This window comes from Bos indicus x Bos taurus, chromosome 6 (genome assembly GCF_003369695.1).
Source record: "Bos indicus x Bos taurus breed Angus x Brahman F1 hybrid chromosome 6, Bos_hybrid_MaternalHap_v2.0, whole genome shotgun sequence".
In the NCBI taxonomy this organism is placed as follows: Eukaryota; Metazoa; Chordata; class Mammalia; order Artiodactyla; family Bovidae; genus Bos; species Bos indicus x Bos taurus.
The window spans coordinates 65,721,888-65,748,400 of NC_040081.1; the positions used below are offsets into that span (position 1 = coordinate 65,721,888).

Genomic DNA, 26,513 nt, shown 5'->3' on the forward strand with positions numbered 1-26,513 from the left:
TCTCCCCAGCCACATAGTTTTCATTTAGCTAGATCTCATGTCCTTCAGAAATATTATATAGATTCTCTATAAAGCTCTTACACTTTTTTCTATTATTCCTAGATACACTAGAATTTTTCCTATTATTGTAATAGAATGTTTCCCATTTTATGTGTCTTTTTGGTAGGAGTTACATACAGGAATACTACTAATATGTACTTAATGTTATTTGATTTTGAAGCTAGAAGTCTCGTTTAACTCACTGTATTCTTATATGTTTGGAGGCCTCATTGGATTTTTCTCTCTAGTTAAATGTAACATGTAGATATAAGGATAGCTTAATTTCTTCCTTTTTTATTCTTTAAAAAAAATTATTGTCTCATTGCAATATCACACTTCTACTATAATTAGATTGCAATATCATACCTCTATATAATTAAGTAGTCCTACACTTCAACTGAAGTACCTCATAAGTATCATGATTAATTACTTTACAAGTATATGTTTTAAAAATAACTCTAAAATGATATATTCAGCTCTATCAACATTTTATTTTAATTGTTCAGCTTTTGTAAGCATACATCAAGAGAAAAGATGTTTAGTAATCATTTTGTAAATGTTCAATGATTATATTATAGGTACTTATCCGTTATTTTTGACCTTTTGGCAAATACTGCTAAATAAAATCATAGTTATTATTCAAAAATAATGATTGAGGTTTATAACCAACTGGAAAACATATATCCCAGTAAAAGCTATATAAGTTTAAAAAATATAGCAAACACCTAACCAATAACATCTTTTACAAATTGAATTTGACTACCAAGGATAACAATTTGCAAATTCCAATAGATGGGTCAGTTAACAAATTCCATGTGGAAGCAGACTCTGTATGCTTCCTTTTCTGCTGTTGCACCACCAGTATAGAGTCTGACACTTAGTAAATGTTCAATAAATATTTGAGGAATAAATGAATGAAATAAACTCTCCATATATTTTATTTTCTCCAGTGCAGCTTTTGCAAAGAGTTGTGCAGCACAGAGAGGTTCTATGCTTCAACAAAGACCTGTAGCATAAACAAATCCTTTACCCATTAAAAGCAGATTCACATGGATTAAAAAAAAGTAGACTACATACTTTTAAGTCAACTTAGAAAATTGATTGAATTAATGCTGGCCCCAGAAGAAAAGGCCATAGTGTTTAAAGTTGTCATGAGTCTCAAAGAAAAAAATGAAATTAATGTATACATAGAATGTCAAGATCTACACATGTGTAAATGTATATATAATTGTTTAGGCCACTTTCAAAAGTCTGCAAATCCTGACCTTCACAACTACTTGATTCTATTATATTTCTGAAAACTTGTACTGGTCCATCACCTCCTTTCTATGCTAAACACTATCTGACTTCATTTCTTTTTGCTTGGTGTTACCGTAATAATTCTTCTTCCTTGTTTTCAGTATCTCTGGTTCTTTCTCTTGGGATCTATGCTTCATAGAATACAGCAGATAGGTCCATAGATCGTGAGTTAAAATGCTGATTTCATCATTTATTAGCAGTTTCGTATTAAACTAGTTATAATACCTTGATTTGTTCTTAGTATCATCTATAAAATTATAATAATAGTAATATCTAATAATACTAATAGTAATAACATTGGATTACTACCAGGTTTAAATGAGATCATCTATGTAATGTGCATGATAACCAGCAAAGAGTCCACAACTGATGAAGGTTAATCATTCTTACCATGTTTATTCTATCAGAACATTTTAAAACCTAAATCTGACCCTGACCATTGCTACTTAAAACTCTCAGTGATTTCCAGAAGCTTAAAAGTGTGTAATGGAGAATGTAACTTTCCCTGTAGTCTAGCCTTGGTTTCCCTTTGCACCCTCACCACCATCAGTTCCTCCCTCCCCCGCTCCTTCCAGCCTTTTATATTCTGCTCAGTCATTTCAGGGTTCAGCTACTCAAGCAGACCACAGGCTTTCAGGTTTCATAGTCTGTCAAAGTCTCTTTCAAGTCTCTTTGGCATATTCTCTTCCTTCCTTCTGGAATTACCCTCCCTCCCTGCTCTGGCAAAAAAAAACCTTCTTTCTCCAGAAACCCTATCTACCTCACTTTGGTAGAATTAACAACCATCTTGCCACTATGTAAACTATATAGAGATATATTGAATTTACATATATTTACATCCATCTTCCCCAACAGCCTGTGAATTTCCCAACGTCAGAAATCCTTTTAAAGTTGTCTTTGAGTCCCAGAATTCCTAGAAGTTAGTAAAAGATTTAATATATGAACAAATGCCTAGCAAAGGGATTCCTGCCTAACATAGGCTCAATGACTTTTATCGAATTGTATTGACTGAATTGAATTTAATTCAAATAGCTTTTGTTCCTACAGAACCCCAATCTACTAGTAAACAGAGGTTAGACCCTCTCGGTGTTTCTGGGTCCTATTTTGGGTTACTGACACAAGCTTAACACTTGGCAATAAAAAAGATATTTTCGTTACTAAAACCTAGAAGAAAATACGACCAATGACTCTAGAAAAAGAATTTCCTGTCCGAGGTGCTGCCTCATGGTTGGCTTCTCTCACCTCTCTTGCCTGGTGAGACACGAAAGGGGGAGGGAAGACAAGTCGGGGGAGCAACTGCAAAAGTCGACCAGCTCCTCTTCCTCCTCCGGGAAAAGAGAAAGAGGACACTAAGCCAGACATCCTAAGAAGCCTTTCACGAGACCTGAACAAATAAGCCTGAGTTTCCTTCTCTGGCTCTCCCTCTCCACTTACTTTGTCCCCCTTACTCCCCTCACCCCATCACTCACACACACACAGACGCACAGAGAACCACCTCGCCTCCAGACGCCCAGTTCTAAGATTACCATGACTGTCAACGAAATATGCCAATCACAGGCAGCCTAAACCAGATCCCTGGGAATTGAGTAAAAAAACTGGTTTGGAGGCAGAAAGGAAATGAACATAGCAACCTCCAATGCACAAAGAGAGATTCATACTCATATGCACGTAGGATCCGAAGCAAAGAAACAGCAGGATATCTTTTACTATCGGAGAACGCGGAGCACCACAAACAGGAACTTTAAAGGAACTGAAATCTGTTGCCTGTTCCACTAGGAATATTGTTTGCAAGGCACAAGGTGTCTTTTGGTAGTGAGCACCCTCTGCGCATGCGCAGGTCCATTCGGGAATTACTGCCCTGCCGCCGACTAAGTTGCATTCCTTGAATCTTCGCAGAAAAGACAATTCTTTAATCAGAGTTAGTAATGTGGACAGTACAAAATCGAGAGAGTTTGGGGCTTCTCTCTTTCCCTGTGATGATTGCCATGGTCTGTTGTGCACACAGGTGAGCGGCTGTTGTTGAATGTCTTTTTTTTTCTCTAGGTGTTTTCTTTTTACATGCTTGCTGGATCATGTAGCTCGTTATTTGGGGGGGTAGGTGTGCCTGTCTATTTTTATGTCTGCTCGCAATTTGTGCTCATTCTGAATCCGGTCCCTACTTCTTCCCTTCAGCGCCAACGAGCCCAGCAACATGTCATACGTGAAAGAGACAGTGGACAGATTGCTCAAAGGATATGACATTCGCTTGCGGCCGGACTTTGGAGGTAATGCTTCATCTTTTTTTTTTCAACCTGTAACCCATATCTAGTTCTCTTTTCCTGTCGAAGATAAATGTCAAAAAAATTAGAAGGAGAAGCGTGTCATTTTCATAAGCGTGCACTACGCCCTATGCTCTGGCCAAACACGCGCGCGCACACACACACACTCACATTCACACACACGCCGGACCCCTAGGCTCAGGTGGATGAACCCGAGGCACAGCCGACCTTCCGTGGCTCAACACACCCTCTGCATAGTCACTGCATCATGCGTGTGCCCACACCTGTTCTCTCGGGCTGTCCCCTGCAACGGGGTGGAGGGATGAGGGTGGTGGGAACCCATTCAGAATGTAGTAAGCGCAGGGAAGCCCTCTGCCCCTCCCCAGCCTGTGGCCGCTCTGAGATTATGTCCACAATGTGCCCCTGTCCCCCGCAGGGCCCCCCGTGGACGTCGGGATGAGGATCGATGTCGCCAGCATAGACATGGTCTCCGAAGTGAACATGGTGAGTGGCCTCGCTACTGGCCCGGCCGCCGCGCTTACGCAGATGCGAAATGGACCGGTCCCCGTGCCCTCTGCGTTTGGTTGGCGGTCACCTCGCCCGGGCCCAGGGATCCCTCTCCAAGCGCGCTCCCTACTCTGGCACACACGCCCTGCTGGCCCTGGTTTGTATTTTCAACACACACACGGGCTACTGCGGGTGTTGAGGAGGAAACGTGCTCGGCACTATTTGGGGAAGGACGGGTGACTGTGGCTCCGCCGGAGCGGGTGGGGCGGAGTCAGCGGTACTTTCGCAGGGTTTCCTTGGGTGTTGCGAGGCGCAGGGCACCATCTGCCGGCGGCCGGGTGGCGTGCACCCGCGGGCCCCCGCACAGTGGTCCGCAGCCACCTCCTCGCCAGTCGCGATCCCCGCAGCGGACAAGCCAGACCCCCGCCCAGGGCCCGCCGCCAAGCACCGGAGCACAAACATGAGGTTTCCTAGTGCCCTCTCCCTTTCCGGGCCCTAGCATACGGAGTGGCAGGAGCAACAGGCTGAGACCACGGTCCCTGCTGGCTGGCTTATACGAAAGTACTCAAGCCAGCTTCTGGGGAGAGGCTTGCATTGTTCCCGCGTGGAGGTTGATGAATTTGTCTTGCTGCATCTTGAGAGTTTAAGTTGCAATCAAACGGTTCGAGTTTTGCTTTGTTTTGCCTTAGACACCGAAGCATGCGGAGGAAAGCCTGATGATCAGTTACTGTGGAAAAGGGAGAGCAAGGGAGAGGGCGATAGTAACGTGTAGTGAACATAGCGCAATCTTTTCATTGCGAAGAGTTAACATTCTTTTATTTCATATTGTCTCCTTCCTTCTGAAGCTGTTTCAACATCGATTGAAATCATAGTGTTTCTTTCTCTATTGGCTGTTTCCAACCACTGTGGGGTAGCAGTTTTCTAGTTAGAGTTTCTAACTGTTGCTTCTTATAAGGTAGGGGGGGAAAGCCTGTTGCTTTTCTAGAAGACACCACCCAGCGAACAGCTAGATCTACCTGAGAAAAATGCCATTTTCATTCCACTTACGGGAAAAAAAATGTATTGTGGCAGTGGAAATTTAGATAGCCTTAATAATTTAAAGACTAAAGCCTTTGGGAATTTTATCACTGTGTAGCTGTAAAGGCTATAGAGTGATAGGCTAAATGAATTGTCAGTTCATTTCATTTCATTGCTATTGTGTCATTTTATTTTAGCATGTTAAGGCTTAAGAATTTCTTTTTTTAGGGTATGTCAGGGAAGAAATATATATATTTAAAATATATTGAGTTGAAGTAGATTTAAAAGTGTGACTATTACATTTTGTATTTTATAGTTGTACCTTCCCCTGCTTTAAGTAGCTTATTTTAAACAGTATTTTAATCTGATGGTGGTATTAGAAAAACAATTTTGAAATATCAATGCACAATGAATATTCTCTGACTTGGAAAAGGTTTTTAATAGCCTCATTTATAATATTCTCTCATATACATGTCCCTGCTACAAAGCACCCCAAAGGAACTATTTACAGATACTGAGGAATATAATAACATGGGCACATATACAAACCATACCCAATCCATGTCATTGTGACTGGATAAACTAGGCAATGAATTAGTTTAACAAGCTGTTTGTATCAGGTAGATAAATGATGAAAATATTTTCCTTTTCAGTCATTTATTTGGCACCTTCTAAGTACCCACACAGATCATTTATAAAATAGGAGAAGATTGGGAAAGCTCAAAAGGCAAACAATGTCTTTGCTAGTGGTCTGCTTTTCAGAGAACTATGCTTTTCAGAATTTTTAAAATGTATAATTTTGTTAACTATGTTTACAAACAACTTTTCAGTTTAAAAACATAAACAAAACTGAATGGAATAGGAAGTTGCTATTTAACCAAAACAACCACCATAACAAAAAAGGCCTGTATAATCAGTTGTTCAGTGGAATTTGTACAGAGGCTCAGAAAAAAAATATTGAATTTAATTGCTTTACCATAGGAAATAGCTCTTTATTATGGAATAATATTTTAAGAAAATCTATTTATTCACTGTACCATGTGTGTATGTACTTGATTTTTTAAAAATATTCACCCAACAGATAAACCATTAAAAAATACATTCTACCAGATTACCCATTACCTTTCCACAATGGTGTTAGAGACATGATAGGAAAATAGAAACCACTGGAGAAGGAAATGGCAACCCACTCCAGTGTTCTTGCCTGGAGAATCCCAGGGACGGGGGAGCCTGGTGGGCTGCCGTCTATGGGGTCGCACAGAGTCGGACACGATTGAAGCGACTTAGCAGCAGCAGAACATAGAAAAATAAAACTTCATTTACTTAATTTTTCTTCTGTCATCAATGACAAAGCATTGAAATGTATAGATTGCAAATAACTCCAAAAAAAAAAAAAAATGGAAACGAGGAGGAGTTTAGGATCAAGCATTCTATAGAAACACAATCTGGATAGTTAGCCCTGATTAACAGCACTGTCTATGATGTGCTTTGATTTTTAGACAAGACAGTAGAGTTGAAAAGTCAATGAGCAATAAGACTTATTGCTTTTATATTGAGCATGTTTCAGAACCCTGATAGGCAATAACTTCTGAGATTATTTAATAGGGAATTTTCAATAAAATAACAACTAAGACTGGATATTGCATATAATAAAAATAGTTTTAAAGAAAATTCAGATTAAAATCCATTGCTAAAACATTACTCATTTTTATATTTTTTATTCATTACCATTATTACCCACCCATTTCCACAACTGGGAAAATGACATAACTGTACATTACATTAATGCTTTTGAAAACTATGTTCTGTTTTGAAAACTAGGTTCTTTTAACTTTTATTCTTTTCGTATGCTATGCTAAGTTAAATATAATTCCAGGTTGGTTTCTAACATTGTGTTTCATTAAAGACTAACGTCACATCAGGAGTATTTTTGATTCATGTCCTTCAGGATTTAAAAATATTTTTCCTAAATTTAAAAAAGAGATAGAGAGCTCTGTTAGTCAAGAATCTCTATAATCAAGAATTGTTGGTTTTGAACAGTGAATGGAAAACCTCTAAAGAATAATTCTGATGCAGGGAAAAAATCTATACTTGAGAGCAGGACTTTTCTTTTCAGGCAAAAATATTATTGATTAAATCAGAAAGGACTTTTTCTTTTGGCATCATGGGATAGATTGTGCTTGTGATAGCAACTACAGTACGGTTATTTTCTAAACAGTCATCTTTAAAAAGCTACTGATTTCCATGTGTTTTAAATTAAATCTCTCAAACCTTTTTTTTTTTTTTTTTAACAATTTCTGTGAAATTGTATATCTACACACATACACAAACACATACACAAATGGCTGATCAAAGAGGAATAAAGAGCAGTTGGAACAAAAAGAGATAGAAATCCTCAGAAACTGCCTTGAAGTAACCGCTAACATTTACTATTAAAAGTCCAATAAAACACAGATAATAATAAGCAAGTCTTAAAGCAATTGATTGGAAGGAACATGATGTTAAATACCTGTAACAAAAGGTTGAACCCTTGTATTTGATTCCAGTGACTAGCTGTTCCTTCTTATTAAAGAGGTAGCTCCTAATCATCAAAGAGGAGCTTCAACCATGCAACTCTCTGTCTCCCATCGAAAAACATGGTGGTCTGAGAGTGGCCACCCCCAGAAGATTTCACATCTATTGAGCTCTAATCCAGTGTAGGTCTCAACCCAAACTGTTCCCAGGATTGGATACCTATGGTGTGTTCGTTGTTTCCTTCCTTCATACATACATAGATGCCACAGTGAATGCTATTATAGGCATTAAAATTGACATAAGAACACCTCCTCAAAAAACTAAAATGAGTTTAATTGTCTAAATAATACCCCAGAAAAAAAAAAAAACTTATTTATGAAATACCCTCTATTGTTAAATCCCACTGTTATTTTAATAGTTGATTCCAGACGTTTCTGGTATACACTTCATTTATGTCTCACTTATGTCTAGTTACCACCCTCCTGATGACACCCAACAGTAACCACCTATCAGAAATCTCCCTCCCCCATTTCTCTAAGCCAGTGCTTCTCATTCTTTAATGTTTATCTGAACCATTCTGGGATTTCAAAATGTTAAAATACAGTTTCTTATTCAGAGGTCTGGGGTGAGGTCTGATATCCTACATTGTTAACAACTCCCAGATGCTATCAATTGCTGGTACATAGACAGCACCAGGATTTGCCTGGTGGCTCAGGTGGTAAAACGTCTGCCTACAATGTGGGAGACCTGGGTTCGATCCCTGGGTTGGGAAGATCCTCTGGAGAAGGAAATGGCAACCCATTCCAGTACTCTTGCCTGGAAAATCCCATGGATGGAGGAGTGTGGTAGGCTATAGCCCATGGGATCGCAAGAGTTGGACACGACTGAGCAACTTCACTTTCACTTTCAGACAGCACTTTGAGAAGCAAGATTGCAGTACATTATTCCAAGGCCTAGCATTATTAAGAAATGAACCTTTTTTTTCTTTTAAATTTCTCTAAAGATGGTATTTTTCCAAGGTTTCAAATTAAGTTTCAAATTAATTTCTGGGTAGTCAAACAGGTAGCTGTGCTCAAAAGCAAAAATTAGTGTAGTAATTGATGATAAGGAACAGGATAAAGACAAGAGCCTTGTTGGTAGGGCTCGACTTAAAACTGATATGCAGTCCTGCTGTGTCAGTACTTATGAGTCATCCAACCTTAAATGATGGCCATGAAGATGTTACCAAGCAGAGCAACTTGCACAACACTATCCTGCGACTTTACAGAGCACCAGTGACTCTTCTTTTTCAGAATAAAGAACATTGCAAACTGGGTTTCCCCTCACTAAGAGCCTGCAATAGCTTTATAAAATAGCTTAAACATACTCTTGCTGTTGTCGGTAAATTTTCTGAGGTTATAACAGAATTCCTTTGCAAATAGAGTAAATAGGTCAGTACTATTTAAAGGCATGAACAGATATCAGCAGTTAAAGATATAAATATGTTTTTCTCTTATTAACGAGGTCTCACTTTTAGGTGCTGGGTTATAATATTGTACCATCTAGAGAAGTTCAAAGAGGAAAAACTTCCCTTTACCTTTCTGTTTGGAGATAACAGATCTTTTTATTCTCTAAGCTACATCAAAGCAAACCTATCCAGATTTTTTAAAGTTTGAAGTTACATTTGAAATACTATATTCCTAGGGTTACATGGCCAGACTAGGAATTAAAGTGTGTAGTACAATGAAAATAAATAATGGCATTTGTTGAATGCCATTTGTTGAATATCCTATGTAGAAGACATGGTTATCAAATCCTTTTATTAGTAACTCATTTTGTTTGTTGTTCAGTCGCTAAGCCATGTCCAATTCTTTGAGACCCCGTGGACTGCGGCATGTCAGGCTTCCCTGTCCTTCCCTGTCTCCTAGAGTTTGCTCAAACTCGTGTCTGTTGAAGTCTCTGTAGTCACCATCCCCCATTATAGAAGGAGAAACTGAGGTTGAGAGAGGGAGAAAGTTAGGTTGAAAGAGATTAAATATCTTTAATAACTCAGAAGTTACAGATCTAACTTCTGTAGACCCAGGCAGCCTGATTCCAGAACCTGGCTCCTATTTGTGAGGCAAGTAAGAAAACATTGCTGGTATTTAGCTTTGGGACTTTGAGTAAGTTCCCTTGACTTCTCCAGTTCTCAAGTTTTTCTTCTGTAAAATGAAGGTAAATGACCCAGTTACTAAATCTTTTTCAGTTCAAATATCTACTGTAGAAACTTAGACTCTGCCAAAATGCAGATTCTTCCTCTCCACTGTATTCTCCTGTTAGATTTCATCTTATTCCATTTTGTTCTTTTGTAGATGTGTCAGTCAACAAGCATTTATTGAATTCCACTGACTGCAAACTCCAGGTGTTGCCTGGGAACATTGCTGTAATGATTGTGTGCAATCTGGGGCCCCTTGGATTGCCATTTTAATTGGTTATGACATAATCATCCATTTTTTCCCTAGTTAAACACATTCCTAAAGACAACAACAAGAAATGTTGAATCAATGGTATTCAAAATGAGATTTGAATGATGCTGGGTTTATATTGTATTGCACTTTGGAGCCAAGAGTGTATTTGAAGTGTTTCCATCCAGTGTTGTCCGTCGTATTCACATGGGGAACTTTGCTCAACTGTTGACAAACTAACAAATTTGTCAGCACAATGTGAAACAGAAGGAGAACTTTACTTTCCAAGATATGGGTATCCCAAAGGATTTACCCAAATCACCTAAAATCTTTCCATCAGGTGGTCTGGGAGCAAGAGGTGAAGCCGAGATGTCACCTGAGCTGAACATCGCTTAGTATCAATTCTATAAATATTTGTTTTTGTCATGGCAGACCCCCTAAGTTCTTGATAGCACTCTCAAAACACACATGAATCAAATCTTGCATTATCAGAGAAGGTAAAACATGTCAAAAGAAAAATAAATGATATTAAATGTTTTTAACTGATTTGAGTTTTAACAACTCAAACGGCCATTATCATACTTGAGGATAGTGGAAAGATAAATGCTATACCCTTGCAGTTGATTAAATGTTAATACAATTTCCCCCATAACTTTTTCAAAACACTGAATCTTATTTTTCATAATAGCAGGATTGACTTTTTACATTTTAGAATACTTCTGTTTTCAGAAGATCATGCATTTCATGAAGTCTCTTGACTTCTGGTTGTTGAAAGTAGTTATAGTCAGTAGCATAAAACAATATATTACTCAGCACTTGACAGAAATGCTCAAGAAAGGTTTTAAATTAATTCCTATCAGTGGTGATAACTTAGGAAAAAAAGACTGGTCATAGATGAGTGAAAGATGAATAGGTTTTCTTTAGTGAACTCAGTATCCCCTTCTTAAAATCCTCATATTCCTTTCTGTTTTTCTGCTAATAGTTTTTTTTTCTTCTACACCTCCATTAAGTGCTGAGTGTATTTTGTCTCTTACAATCCCAATAAAACTGTCATTGTTTTGCATATTTAAGATTAAAGGCCTTTTCCCAAAAGCACGCATTCAACCATTTTAGTAATTAAAGCAGATAAGGTCTCTGTCTTTGTGGAGTTTATAGTCTTTAAAAAACAAACAAACAAAGATCTCTATACTTGAAGTAATTTTTTTTTTCCTTTTTGGAAGATTTTGAAACACTCATAGTTACCTTGATGGTGGGCTGTTTTGGTTCAGCACATACTGAACAGTTAGTCTTTTACCGTGTCATGAACTCGGTATTAGGAATGGAAAAATGACTAAGACGTGTACCATATCTTCAAATATTTTATAGTGTAGAGGAGAATGTAGAAATAGTGATTTTAAAACAATGCGGTAGGGGCTGTGATAGAGATATGCATGTCCGTGTCCTGTGGAAGCATGGAGAAGTAGTTTCTAAGGAATGGTAAAGGGTTAATACTTGGGGTGAATCCTAAAGAGGACTAGTAGTGAGCACCCTGTGTAGGCTGCAAATGAGAATACTTTCCAAGCAAAAGGAAGGGCATAAGCATTGGCAAGTGTGCCTGCAAACAGCATGGAGTGTTCTCGGAACTACAGGTCATTCACTATTGTGAGAACTTAAAAGGCACAGGGAAGATTGTCAAGAGATGAAACAGGATACTCAAAACAAGATGTAGGACAGTGTTATTGAATGTTCTCACTTGTGTAAAAAGAACCCTCTTTAGAAGTGTGTGTGTGTGTGTATGTATGTGTGTGTGTGTATATATATATATATATATATATATATATATATATATATATATATATGCTATGCTATGCTAAGTCACTTCAGTCATGTCCGACTCTGTGTGACCCCATAGACAGCAGCCCACCAGGCTCCCCCGTCCCTGGGATTCTCCAGGCAAGAACACTGGAGTGGGTTGCCATTTCCTTTTCCAATGCATGAAAGTGAAAAGTGAAAGTGAAGTTGCTCAGTCGTGTCCGACTCTTAGTGACCCCATGGATTGCAGCCTAACAGGCTCCTCCATCCATGGGATTTTCCAAGCAAGAGTACTGGAGTGGGGTGCCATTGCCTTCTCCATATATATAGTATATGCACTGACCACTTCTGGAAGAATGCTCAGGAGATGAGTAACAGTGGCTGCCTCTTGGAAATGGAACCAGCACTAGGAGTATGAATTGGAGGGATACTTAGTGTTCTTTATATGCCCCTTTGAATTGTTTGATTTTTAAAACTTTTACACGTTTTACATTTTCATTTTAAAAACACAAAGAGAGAGAGAGAGAACGAGACAGAGTTAGAGAGGCAGAGAAACAGAAAGAAATGATGGAATGTGTGCATTAAGGAAATGAGTCTTAATTCTGAAACAGGAAACCTGCTACAGATTTTAACAGGTTGCTACATTTTATTTTTCAGATAGATCATTCTGATGGCTTCCTGGAGAGTAAAGTAGAGAAGGCTAAAACAGGGGCAAACATTTCTAGTTAAGAAGCATTAGAGGAGGGTTTAAACTTCATATCAGATGGTAAATGCCTCAAGTAGAACAGTAGCTTTAGGAATGGAGAGGAAGAGGAAAAAAAGATTCAAACAAGTCAATAAGAGGGATTTTGTGAGTGGTTAGATATTGGAAGTTAGAAAGACAGTGAGCCTAAGATGCCCTATGACTGCCATATTGAATGATGGGCACATATGGTACCATCTGCCCAGGGAGGGAAACAGGAAAGGAAGTACCAGCTATCTTGTTTACCACTAAAGTAGATGTCTTTACAGATTCTTTTAGAAAAAATATCAGAGCATGTTGTTACAAGATACTGTGGGAACATGCTCAGTCACTAAGTCGTGTCTCCCTCTTTGCAACTTCATGGACTATAGCCCGCCAGGCTCCTCTGTCCTTGGAATTTCTCAGGCAAGAATATTGGAGTGGGTTACATTTCCTCTTCCAGGGGATCTTCCCAACCCAGAGATCAGACTCGAGTCTCCTGCATCTCCTTCCTTGGCAGTTTGCTTCTTTACTACTGAGCCACCTGGGAAGTCCCTCTTGTGGAAATATAGAGGCAGAATATTTTGGAGGTTGACCTATCCTGAGAAAAACTAGTTTCTTGGTGACCCTTCCAGTTCAGTTCACAAATAAGGCAAGTTCTACATGGAAAAATTCTGAGCCCATACATGTGGTGGCTGGAATGACCTGGTTAGAGATTTGGAGAAAAGGTGCTGGCCAAAGACAGAGAAATGTTCAGTGCAGTCAACTTTAATCTATAGCAACATTGTTCTTTATCTAGGAGGACCCAGACCCTGATAAGATTGAGAACTTACTTTTCAAAATGCCCTAGAGAAGTGACCTTTGTATGCTGTTTCCTTTGCTTTTATAAAACTCTATAGGCAGGGGAAAAAAGATTTGTGTGGAACTCACTTACACAGCATCTGCTGTCTTCTCCATTGAGTCCGTAGAATGATTCAGAGTCCTTCTGGAACACTGTGTTTCCATGGGAAATCACATGAAAGCAGTGTGAGTTCTTGTAGAAAGTGCATTTGGCACTGAAATGAGACGGGGTATAATAGACAGCACAAGTGGGGCCAGCAGAAATGAAGCTTAGCTGCCAGAAAATTCAAAAGTGACTCCCAGGAGCTTTACAGAAGAGCAGAAACATTTGAATGGTTTGGTGGGGTTGATTTTAAACAACCTTGTTGAAACAAGGTTTCAACAGAGCCCTATCCCCACAAATGGTTTCCTGGTAAGTGGATACCTATTTAAGCAAAGGCTTATTCATAGATTGTGTCATTGAGTTCAGAGAAAGAAGGCAGAGAAGCAGATAGAGAAATAGACTTAAACAGAAGAGGGTTGAGACAGAAGGTAGCTGTTAGCAATCCCTAGAAAGAGTATGGGTTAAGGTCCTTGGGATGCAACCAGAAAGTTAGAGGCCCAGAGTCTTTTTCTGGTTGCTGAATGGATTCATCGGGAAGTTGCTAAGAGAAAATCCTATTTGAATGAGAAGGTTTATTTGGGAACCTTCCTGAAGGTAGAGGAATAGATTTGTTGAAAGTTCAGGATGTCTGCCTACTCTAACCCTCTGTGACTCATGGAGAGGTTGTTTCTTTTTCTTTCGATCTATTATTTTCAAGAGAATGATATTCAATTCTCTAGTCAAGAGAAACCCCTTTGTGGTTTCCATAGAGACAGTTCAATGACATTTATTTGAAATCCTACCTGTGCCTAGAACATTTTCTCATGTCAGATGCCATCATTTCTCCCTTCTCCCACCTGTAATCTCTTTCCACCCAAACGGATCTAGATCTACTTCAAAATCCACAAGAAATCATCTTTCTTCTATAGTCTTGTCTGTAGCCACACGGAAGAGGAATCTACTGGAGGAAGAATGTCTAGGGCATAGAAGCAAAACTCTGAAAAGTCTGAGACTCTGAAAAGACAAAAGACCCAATATAACAATGATTTTCTTTCAGTTCATATACAGTTTTTATTAGCCTTGTCTTCCACCTCCTACCCTCAGCACGATGTTAGCTACAGGAAGTTTAGGATTATACTCTTTAGGCTCTGTATGTAGTTCTTAGCATATTATAGAGACTTAATAACATTTATTAGGATTATAAAAGAATTTTTCTAGACATAAAAAAGTGTTAGTAATAATTTAAATTTGAATTCAGCGTTTAAATTTTCTAATTCAGAAATTAATAGTTCCTCTGTCAGCTCTACCTTATACTTTCATATGTAATTTTCTTTTATGTTGATCGTGAATCATGAGCCATTTCCATAGAAACAACTTTATCAGGTGGCACAGCCAGTTTTAGAGACACAAAATCATTTCATGACAAATCTCAAAATACATATATATGCATATATATGTATACACACTTAAGTATTCATTGTCTTTAAAAATTAGTGAATTCATTTCATTTTTCAAAATGTAATCTGTATGTTGGTACTGGACTTTCAATATTTCTGGAAACATTTAAGAAATTACAAAGAATAACTGGATTTATGACTACAAAGTGAATAGCATTTAAATAGAAGAAAAGTAAAACATAAAAGGAAGCATATGAAAAAGGTTTTCTCAGGCATTTGGGGTGATTTTAGAGGAGCCAAGTTAAATTTTAAATGATAACCAAGGAGCTTAATCACATTTGAAAATATAAAGTAAATGAAATACCTAATTCAGAAATATATATTTACTATGGAAGCATATAATATCCACTATATCTATCTTATCTAGTCATATCTGCTGTAAATGTATCCTTACCCTAAACATGAATATCTGCTTTGAAACATCAACTTTTGTCTGAAACTTCCACACCCACACAGACATTTGTCATAACCAGTAAATGTGTTAAATCAACTACCACATTAAATGGAGAAAAGAGATTTTTTTTTCCCCCACTGACATCGCCAATTTTCTGCTCACCCCCACCTGCAACACACACACACACACACACACACACACACTATTCAGCACATCCTGAAAGAACACTCTAGAGAACAAAAATCCCAGTTCAAACTGATCTTGGAGTTGAGGCTGATGAGAGGAGACAAAGAAGATTCACTATGAAGATTCATGTTGGTGGGAACTGATTTTCAGATGTTTCAAAGTTGGAAACAGGAGGAGGACAGGATGAAAAGTTTGAAGACTGAAAGGTACTCACAAAACTGGAAAGTCATATTCCGTTTTTAGTGGGTTATCAGTGCATATCTCCTACATCCAGGTCTACCCTACTTTGGAAAACACCCCTGCAAGGTGTGCTATCGTGAAGTGTGAACAGAACTTCATAAACTGCTTCTCTGAAATTGTGGAAGGGAAAGACTTTTGAAATATTACAGACATCTGCCCTACTGTGTTCAAAATCCCTGTCATAAGACATAAGCATAACTTGCTGAATTATAGTTTTGCCTCATTCAGTTTCAGTTTAGTTGCTAAGTTGTGTCTGACTCTTTGCGACCCCATGGACTGCAGCACGCCAGGCCTCCCTGTCCATCACCAACTCCTGGAGTTTACTCAAACTCATGTCCATCGAGTCGTGATGCCATCCAACCATCTCATCCTCTGTCGTCCCCTTTTCCTCCTGCCCTCAATCCTTTGCAGCATCAGGGTCTTTTCCAGTGAGTCAACTCTTAGAATGAGGTGGCCAAAGTATTGGAGTTTCAGCTTCAGCATCAGTCCTTCCAGTGAAAACTCAGGACTGATCTGCTTTAGGATGGACTGATTGGATTTCCTTGCAGTCCAAGGGACTCTCAAGAGTCTTCTCCAACACCACAGTTCAAAAGCATCAATTCTTTGGCACTCAGCTTTCTTTACAGTCCAACTCTCACATCCACACATGACCACTGGAAAAACCATAGCCTTGACTAGACGGACCTTTGTTGGCAAAGTAATATCTCTGCTTTTGAATATGCTATCTAGGTTGGTCATAACTTTCTTTCCAAGGAATATGCAGCTTTTAATTTCATGGCTGCAGTCACCATCTGCAGTGATTTTGGAGCCCAAAAATATAAGTCAGCCACTGTTTCCCCATCTATTTACCATGAAGTGATGGGACTGGATGCCATGATCTTAGTTTTCTGAATTTTGAGATTTAAGCCAACTTTTTGACTCTCCTCTTTCACTTTCATCAAGAGGCGCTTTAGTTCTTCACTTTCTGCCATAAGGGTGGTGTTATCTGCTTATCTGAGGTTATTGATATTTCTCCCGGCAATCTTGATTCCAGCTTGTGCTTCATCCAGCCCAGCATTTCTCATGATGTACTCTGCATATAAGTTAAATAAGCAGGGTGACAATATACAGCCTTGACGTACTCTTTTTCCTATTTGGAATCAGTCTGTTGTTCCATGTCCAATTCTAACTGTTGTTTCCTGACCTGCATACAGATTTCTCAAGAGGCAGGTCGGGTAGTCTGGTATTCCCATCTTTTGAAGAATTTTCCAGTTTATTGTGATCCACACAGTCAAAGGCTTTGGCATAGTCAATAAAGCAGAAATAGATGTTTCTCCGGAACTCTCTTTCATTTTTGATGATCCAGTGGATGTTGGCAATTTGATCTCTGGTTCCTCTGCCTTTTCTAAAACCAACTTGAACATCTGGAAGTTCATAGTTCACTGAGTGCTGAAGCCTGGCTTGGAGAATTTTGAGCTTTACTTTGCTAGTGTGTGAGATGAGTGCAATTGTGCAGTAGTTTGAGCATTCTTTGGCATTGCCTTTCTTTGGGATTGGAATGAAAACTGACCTTTTCCAGTCCTGTGGCCACTGCTGAGTTTTCCAAATTTGCTGGCATATTGAGTGCAGCACTTTCACAGCATCATCTTTTAGGATTTGAAATAGCTCAACTGGAATTCTATCACCTCCACTAGCTTTGTTTGTAATGAAATGGCAACCCACTCCAGTGTTCTTGCCTGGAGAATCCCAAGGACGGGGAAGCCTGGTGGGCTGTCGTCTATGGGGTCGCACAGAGTCGGACACAACTGAAGCGACTTAGCAGCAGTAGCAGCAGCAAAGCCCACTTGACTTCACATTCCAGGATGTCTGGCTCTAGGTGAGTGATCACACCATCGTGATTATCTGGGTCATGAAGATCTTTTTTGCCTCATTACCATAGAGCTTTCACACATTTTAAAGGATTTGTACTTTGGCTTGTGCAGAATGGACAGAGATATGTGAGCCCAACCTCAAACCAAACAAATTCCACTATTCTTTTTCAATACTATTCAATCTCACGGACCGGAGGTTTAGTTTTGAGTGGAAATGTGGGCCCCTTTCAGTAGTTGGGTAGGAAACAACTATGGAAGGTGGTTTCAGAAGCTACCTGCTCGAAATACTGTCATCAGATCTCGATATCCTCTGTTTTGATTCGTGATGAAAGGCAAATAACTCCCAGACAGGCACTAATCATGCTAGTATTTATTTCTTGTATTTGCACCAATGTGAATGAATGATTGAATGACAGAACAAGTTTGCTTAAGAGAAAGACTAGAAAAGAATAGGGAAAAAGTGGGGAAACAGAACTTACTTCATATTTTCCCAGAATCAGCAGTTTCCTTACTTTGGGAACCAATACAAAAGAGTTCAGCGCAGTTGCAGAGTGAGATGTGCTGACCCAGCATTTCTGCTGTCCGCTCCTCACTCAGAAAGAATTGTGCTTTATCTGACAGTGATATTCAACATTCTGTAGCCCAAGATGTGAAATCTACAAATTCACTTCCATTGTCTGAAGGCATAGTATCTATGCTGACGGGGCCAGGTGGCAATAATATCTCACAGTTTTAATAACCTGATGAATTGCATAGTTAAAATCAGTGTCTAGTGGGCAGCACACTGGCAATTTTTTAAGTCCAGACACTCCCCATCTGGTGTACATAATTTCAGTTTTTCTCCTTAAGTACATTCCCCTTGAATATGCTTCTGTCAAGTTATATTTAAATAATTTAAATCACTTTAAAATGTCAGGATGAGATTGTATTCTAATTTATACTCTCAAGTATGAATCTCATGACTTACTTAAGCCCTTTGATTCTCAGGTCCATGTAAAATGGAAATAATAGTGTCTGTTCTACTTATTTCAAGGAGCAGGAAGAATCAAAAGAGATTAAATCACATACAAATATGTGCTCTGTATATGTGATATGAAACTGTAAACTATTATGAATGTTAAATACTGGTGTTTTTATTGTTATACTGTTATCTCTTAGGCTGGTAATGAATTTCTCCTGCTTTAATGCTAGGATATCAGGAATAACATTAATTCACATCTTGCATAATCAAATATAATGATATTTTTGTTCAGTGCTGGGATTTTTATCAGGCAGTTGAAATTCACAGTACTACCTCTAATTGTGAAACTATTCTGTGACATCTGACAGGAAAAAAAAAAATGGAAAGAGTTTCTCACACCTTTCCTCCTGATCATTTTCTCTTGGTGCTCACTCTGAGACCTCTCACATTTTAAAATTTGTAAAGAGGTATGGTCCCCCATACCTCTCTAACTTTCACATCTTGTGTTACTTCCTAGTCTGTGAAAGAAATGGGTTATGCGGTTTTTCCATGAGCTTAGCTGAGACAATGAGGGTTCTGGAGTTGATGTTATTTTAATTGCAGCCCCTGCACTTACAGGCCCTGTTACCTTAATATTTTTAACTCTAGAATAATCATATAGTTGATTATCCAAACATGAACCACTGAGAATGAAAAGGAGCACTATTAACAATACCTGGATCAAGAAGTGTAAACTGACACTGTCTTGGGAAAGCCAGGATTTATGATCACCCTACACTACTCAAAACCTGAATTTCTTCATCTTTAAAATGGGGATAAATTATATTTTCTTCTTAAGTCATTGAAGGCTCAATGAGATAATATGTTGTCTGATTTGGGGAAATATCTGTTATTTTCTTCTTTATCGTTTTCATTTTCCTCCCTCTCCTCTTCTCCTTCCCCTTCCTTCACTGAACACATATTATGTACCAGTCACTGTTATGAGCACCTTATATGAACTTCAATAATGGATGTAAGGTAGAGTAAATAACCTAATAAGAGTTTTTATACTAAAGTTTGAGATAATCAAACATAAAAATATCATCAATCAGCTCACCTTTGTTTATCAAGAGTATTATAAGAGCAAAGAGATTTGCTAGGAATTGGGAAGTGTTATTAAAAATTGTAGGATTTACTTTATTCATTCAAGGAACAGCCAAGAATATCATTGAGAGAGTAGGTTATTAAAAGATAACAGTCTTCATAGGGTCATTATTGACCACAATTAACACTAAAAATGGGCCCTAATGATGAGATCTTAACTTATGACATCATAGAGAAAGTACTACCAAGCTGAGATGTTCAAGAGGAGAATAATCTAGGTAGGAAGGTGATGGATATTCCACATAGGGAAAATAGTACAAAGAAGTTTGTAAAGATAGTATTATGAAGACTAATCAGGTGTGAATCTTAAGGCCTAAAAAATCATCTTGGAGTCTTAGTAATAATAATAATACTTACTGAGTACTTCTACCAAGCAGGTACCACTCTAAGCATTTTACAAATATTAACCCACTTAATCCATAATGCAGCCATATGAGGGATGTATCATTATTATCTCAATTTTACAGATAAAGAATCTGAGGCATAGATAGAAAAGTTAAAAAAAAAAAAACTTGCCCAAAGTTGTACAACTAGTAAATGATAGAACTGTGATTTGCACCCAGGTAGACTGACTTCAGGGTCTATGTGTGGTAGTTAGGTCACTAAATCAATTAGATCATATAACATTGTTATTTCTGAAAACATTTTAACTAGAGAAGTTTTGAAGATTAGGAGGCATTAATACTTGACAAAATGGGTCCTAGGATGAAATGTATTAGCAATTAATATTATTTAGCCCAGAGTTAAACTTTGTAAAGGTTAAGGAGTAGCTTGATTAATGTCTTCAGGTTTACAAAAGCATTTGACCCGTTAACTGATTTAAATCACATTCAACCTATTTGCATGCAAGATATTACTTAAAGTGCTGTTAGGTGCTCATTGAAAATAAGAAGATAGCATGTATTTTATGCCTCTTCTGAGAAACTCTTAACTTGAAGAAAGAAGCAAAGTTTAAATTGGACATAAGGAAGAACATCTTGACTGTAATGAGTGAGAAGATGCTGGAAGCAGCTACAGAGAGTATCTGGGAAGTGTCCATCCTTAGAAAGCTTCAGAACAAGAAAAGATGATTATATCCGTCCTAGTTGGCTTATAGAGCTCTTTATCCAAAGGCAAGAGGGTGACCAGAGAAATAATGCTTCACTAAGACCCTTAAGAGTCGGACACAACTGAGCAACTGAACTGAACTAAAGACCCTTTCCAATTGAGGGATTTGAACTTCTAAGACTTTAACTTGATATTAACAATCTATGTAAGATCTTCAAAAATCCCCACATTTTGATCACCTGCTTCCCTGGTGGCTCAGACGGTGAAGCATGTGCCTGCAATGTGGAAGACCTGGGTTCGATCCCTGGGTTGGGAATATTCCCTGGAGAAGGGAATGGCAACCCATTCCAGTACTCTTGCTGGAAAATCCCATGGACGGAGGAGCCTGGTAGGCTACAGTCCATGGGGTCAAAGATTCGGACATGACTGAAGCAACTTAACACACAGAGTATATATAATTCACAAAGAAGACTACAACCATACACTTAGAGATAGTGACGGGGCACTTGACTGGGCTATCATTAATTCAGTGGCTCTTTCTGGAGCAACCAACTTATTGACCTTATACTGGGCTTCCCCTTGGCTCAGCAGTAAAGATTCCACCTGCCAATGTAGAAGACACAGGAGACTCGTGTTTGACTCCTGGGTTAAGAAGATCCCCTGGTGGAGGGCATGACAACCCACTCCAGTATTCTTGCATGGAGAATCCCATGGACAGAGGAGCCTGGCGGGCTATTCCATGGGGTCACAAAGAGTTGGACACACTGAACTGACTGAGCGCATACACTGACCTTATCCTACTCACACTTATATCTTATTTTGCCATGTCACTAACCTTCATGGTGGTTAGTGAAGAGGAGATTTAGGAGACATTAAATCCTCAAATGCCAAGGGTGTTCTGTAATGGGAGTGTCTTGAAGACTTTGCCTGATAAGTGCTTTTTGCATGGGGTAGGCTGTGTAAAATCATGTTGAACTGAATTTAAATGTAATGCATTCATTTCAGGTCTGTGTATACTTCTGTACTTCGTACAGGAAAAAAATCCCTTAATGTCAAGAATAGGAATAGTTATTAAAATATAATGAAATGTATTATGTATCAGGTTCCAAAATAGATACTTGACATCAGTTTTTACAAGAGCCACCTGGGATAGGAATATCTAACATCTCTGTTTTACAGACGGGACTTCCTTGGTGGCTCAGATGGTAGAATCTGCCTGCAATGCAAGAGACCCAGGTTTGATCTCTGAGTAGGGAAGATCCCTGGAGAAGGGAATGGCAACCCACTTCAGTATTCTTGCCTGGAGAATCCCCTGGACAGAGGAGCCTGGTGGGCTACAGTCCATGGGGTCAGATAAAGAATCGAGAACAGGAAAGCTGATTTGTTTTAGAGTTGTTTTTAGAGATCAAGCCTGTTTAAGAACCACACATCTAACCCTCTTTTGGGTCCTGGGACTTAATTCCAATGTGTGTGTATGGGGGGAGGGGACTGGGAGGCTCCCCAGCACATACAACAAGCAATATTCTGGACACTAGCTGAATGTGCTACAACACAACTCAATTCTGACACTGTTTATCCAGAGACAGCATCAGATTCCACAGGTTAAGTGTTCAGGTCTATAAGATGTCCCCTTCCCCACTTCAGATGCCAGCTGCAAGACCAGGTTGTTACCTGTACTCATGACTAACTAGCTGTAAATTAGAGGTTCCCACAATCTCCACCTTGGGTTTGATTATATTTTGTTAGAGCAGCTCACAGAACTCAGAGAAACATTTTACTGACTAGAGCACCAATTATTATAAAAGGATATAACTCAGGAGCAACCAGATGGGAGACAAGGTGTGGGGAGTGGCCACAGATCGTCCACACTCTCTTCAGGTCCACCCCTCTCCCCTGTTTCCAAGTGTTCACCAACTGGGAAGCTTTGAATCCCTTTCCTCTTGGATCTTTATGGAAGCTTCATTACATAGTCAGGATTGATTAAATCATTGGCTGTTGTAGATTGAACTCAATCTCCAGCCCCTCTCCTCTCCCTGGTGGTCAGGGGAGGGGACTGAAGTTCCAGTCCTCTAGTTACTCAGTTGGCTGTGCTGGCCATCAGTCCCCAGCTTTAGATACTTTCTCAAAGTCATCTCATTAACATAACAAAAGACATTGTTCCTCCTCCCGCCACCCCCTACCCCCACCCTTCCTTGGCTTCCCTGATGGCTCAGATGGTAAACAATCTGCCTGCAAAGCAGGAGATACAGGTTTGATTCCTGGGTCAGGAATATCCCCTGGAGAAGGGAATGGTAACCCACTCCAATGTTCTTGCCTAGAGAATTCCATGGATAAAGGACCCTAATGGACTACAGTCCATGTGGTCACACGGATGACTGAGCAACTAACACTTTCACTCTTTATTTAGACATTTGAAGGATTTTTTTTTTTTTTTATGAGTTGTTTGATAAAAGTTGAGGGGGGTGGGGAATAGGAGGACCAAGTATATATTTCTTATTATAAATCACAATATCACACTCCCCTTATCTTTTTTTTTCTACTTTTTGGCATGTGGGATCTTACTAGTCAGTCCCCAACCAGGGTTGGAACCTGTGCCCCCTGCAGTGGAAGCCTGGAGTCTTAACCACTGGATCCCCAGGGAAGTCCCTCCCCTTGTCATTTTATCCAGCAATCATTTCTTTCCATTTCAGAGTTTACTCTGGTCTGAATTGTGCTGTTAAGAGATATCTTCTATTTCTCTTGAGAAGAATCCCACCAAAAAGAATTGAATTTTGAATTTCAGGCCTCAAAACAAGCAGGAGCATGAGGAGTAGTTGGTATTCTTGCTCCAGTTCTGTGGAATTACTTCCCTGGACAGAAATTTACCTCTTCATTTTTTTGTGATGGAAGATGAAAGAAAAAAAATGACTCTCACCAGAGGAGAGGGTTGTTTGGTGGGAGCCCAGGTTCTTGTTTCTCCCTCCCTTGCTCTCCTTGTCATGGTTCATAAAACAGGCAACACAGCATTTTTCCTGTCAGATTTGCTTGCAGAGGGGATTTGTTTGTTGGAGTCCAAGACAAAGACTCAGAAAATCTGAAATCTGTTATTTTTCAATTTACGGGATTTCCTGCCAGTGAAAAGAAAGAATTGTCCTCCACTTCAGAATTCTCTAACGGGGGCAGACATCAACCCCTGGAAGGGGGAAGCATGCCAGTTGTTTCTTGGTGGGGAGAGTAGGGAAGCTAATTAGACAACCCATTTCTGGTTTAGAAAAGACAGAAGAGGCTCAGGTATATTTAGCTTTTCTTATTTTTCCGACTGAACACTGAGAGAGAAATCAAACAGGAATGTGTAAAGGTCACATCATTTCATCACTGTCCTTTCAGAACTGGGGGATTACATTATGAAATGCAGATGGCATCTTGAGGTTAAAATAGCAAGTTATTATTATCACATCGCTTACAGGAGAGATTTTTCATTTTTCTGTCTCCTGAAGGAATATACATTTTAAAACTTTATTTAAAAAAATTAAAGGCGTGTATTAAAAAATTATAAACCTCTTTTTCTTCAGGCTTGGTTGGAATGATGTCAAAATAACAATCACTTAGCTTGCTTCTATAGAAATATAAAGCAGAGGATTTACTGCTGAAGGATAGTATATTTATAAAGTAGAAGACATTCATGGGACATAGTTTAGGGAGAAGGAACTTGCTTGAAATAAACTATCTTGCTGTATTTCAAAAAATGCAAAGTGAGGCTGAGAGAACACTAAATTCTGCTAAAGCCATTATAGGCTTGATTTTGTGTGTGTGTGTGTGTGTGTGTGTGTGTGTGTGTGTACTACATAAGGCATGGTACTGCTGATCACCAATATAGATCTTGCTGCATTTCTTTGTCCCTGGGGCTTCCCTGGTAGCTCAGATGGTAAAAGAATCTGCCTGCAATGCAGGAGACAGGGTGTGATCCCTGGGTTAGGAAGAGCCCCTGGAGAAGGGAATGGCTACCCACTCCATGATTCTTGCCTGGGAAATCCCATGAACAGAGGAGCCTGGTGGGCTACAGTCCATGGAGTCACAAAGAATTGGACATGACTGGGTGACTTCCATTTTTTTCACAGGTAAAGAATAATCTGCTTTTACATCTCAGCGGGGAGTTAAGCAGTTAACTGTCTTTGTGCTGTCACTAAAGACTGAGTCCCACACAGGCTCAGCCACACACTGCTGCTGCTGCTGCTAAGTCGCTTCAGTCGTGTCCTGCTCTGCGCGACCCCATAGACGGCAGCCCACCAGGCTCCCCCGTCCCTGGGATTCTCCAGGCAAGAACACTGGAGTGGGTTGCCATTTCCTTCTCCAATGCGTGAAAGTGAAAAGTGAAAGTGAAGTCGCTCAGTTGTGTCCAACTCTTCGAGACCCCATGGACTGCAGCCTACCAGGCTCTTCCATCCATGGGATTTTCCAGGCAAGAGTGCTGGAGTGGGGTACCATTGCCTTCTCCATCAGCCACACAAAGGTCAGGTCAAATCAGAACTTTATTATCTTTGGTTTAAGGATAAGACTAAGTTCTGGACGTAGAAGGGTGAGTGCAACACAAAGTCGGCTTCAAGAAAAGCTGTAATTTAACATCATGTATTGTGGGGTTTACTGAGATCTGAAAATACATAATTTCAGAATGGCTTTCATAATTGAAATCATCAGACCAATACATTGTTTTGTAACTTCTCAACCCCTTTAACTTCTGATTTTATTGGAGATTTTGTAGAAAAGAAAGATTCATGTTAGTCAGTAAATACATGTATTTTTTTTAAAGATGCTAATTAGAAAGCCCCAAGAGGTTTGTTTGTTATGGAAATTCAGATACAAAGGGAAAAATAAAGGCCAATGAAAAAAAGTTCAGGGAAGCAAAAATAATTTTGATGAAATTTAATTTCAAGAAGAATCTAGAGACACTTGCCCATCTTCATTGTTGGAAAGCTGCTTTGGAAATGCCTTGCCAAAAGTAGAATATCACTGGGATAAAGACTGTTTTTCCCCAAACCAGCTCCTTTACATTGAGGAGCAAATTAACAGCAAATGCACCATTCTATCTTCTGACTCCTCACATTCTCTGCTTCTTACTATACATTAAAAAAATTAACATTTCCATCACAAACTCAATTTCAAGATCATTGATAATTCCTCTTTCTTCTTCTACCTTTTCTTCCCTTCTATCCTCTTTTACCCCATATTTCCTTAATTTAGCAGTGAATAGAGACTCCTCTGGCCACCATCTGTTCTGAAAAAGCAGCATGGTGGAAAAGGGATGGGTCATTACTTGGCATGCCCTGGTATGAATGCTCTGTTAATATCCTTATCTCTGATGTTGGATCAAGGAAAAAAAAAAAAAAAGAAGAATTCACACTTTCTTTCTCAAGCAGGGAGGCATAATTTATATTGGTAGGAAAATAAATCTTTGGGCTGCCCTTTGCACTTGCTGAGAATGGAGGGAAGTAGGGGAAGAGGGATTGGGATTTTAAAGGCTCTACCAATTACTCCCTGGTGGCTCAGATCATACAGAATCTACCTGCAATTCAGGAGACCTGGGTTCAATCCCTGGGTTGGGAAGATTCTCTGGAGAAGGGAATGGCAACCCACTCCAGTATTCTTGCCTGGAGAATTCCATGGACAGAGGAGCCTGGTGGGCTGCGGTCCATGGGATCACACAGAGTTGGACATGACTGAGCTGCTAACACCAATTACTCTGTGACGTTAAAGGATAAGACCCAGAA

The 26,513-nt window shown here is 39.3% G+C and overlaps 1 protein-coding gene across 1 annotated transcript in view; it reads left to right on the forward strand.

Annotated features, from left to right (window-relative positions):
• Positions 1-2,858: 2,858 nt before the first annotated feature.
• GABRB1 (gamma-aminobutyric acid type A receptor beta1 subunit) overlaps positions 2,859-26,513 on the forward strand; it is a 457,044-nt gene continuing 433,389 nt past the window's right edge. The window contains exons 1-3 of the mRNA XM_027544418.1: positions 2,859-3,343; positions 3,511-3,602; positions 4,033-4,100. Coding sequence (XP_027400219.1) covers positions 3,264-3,343; positions 3,511-3,602; positions 4,033-4,100 — 240 coding nt within the window. The 5' untranslated portion in view covers positions 2,859-3,263. The remainder of the gene's footprint in view (positions 3,344-3,510; positions 3,603-4,032; positions 4,101-26,513) is intronic.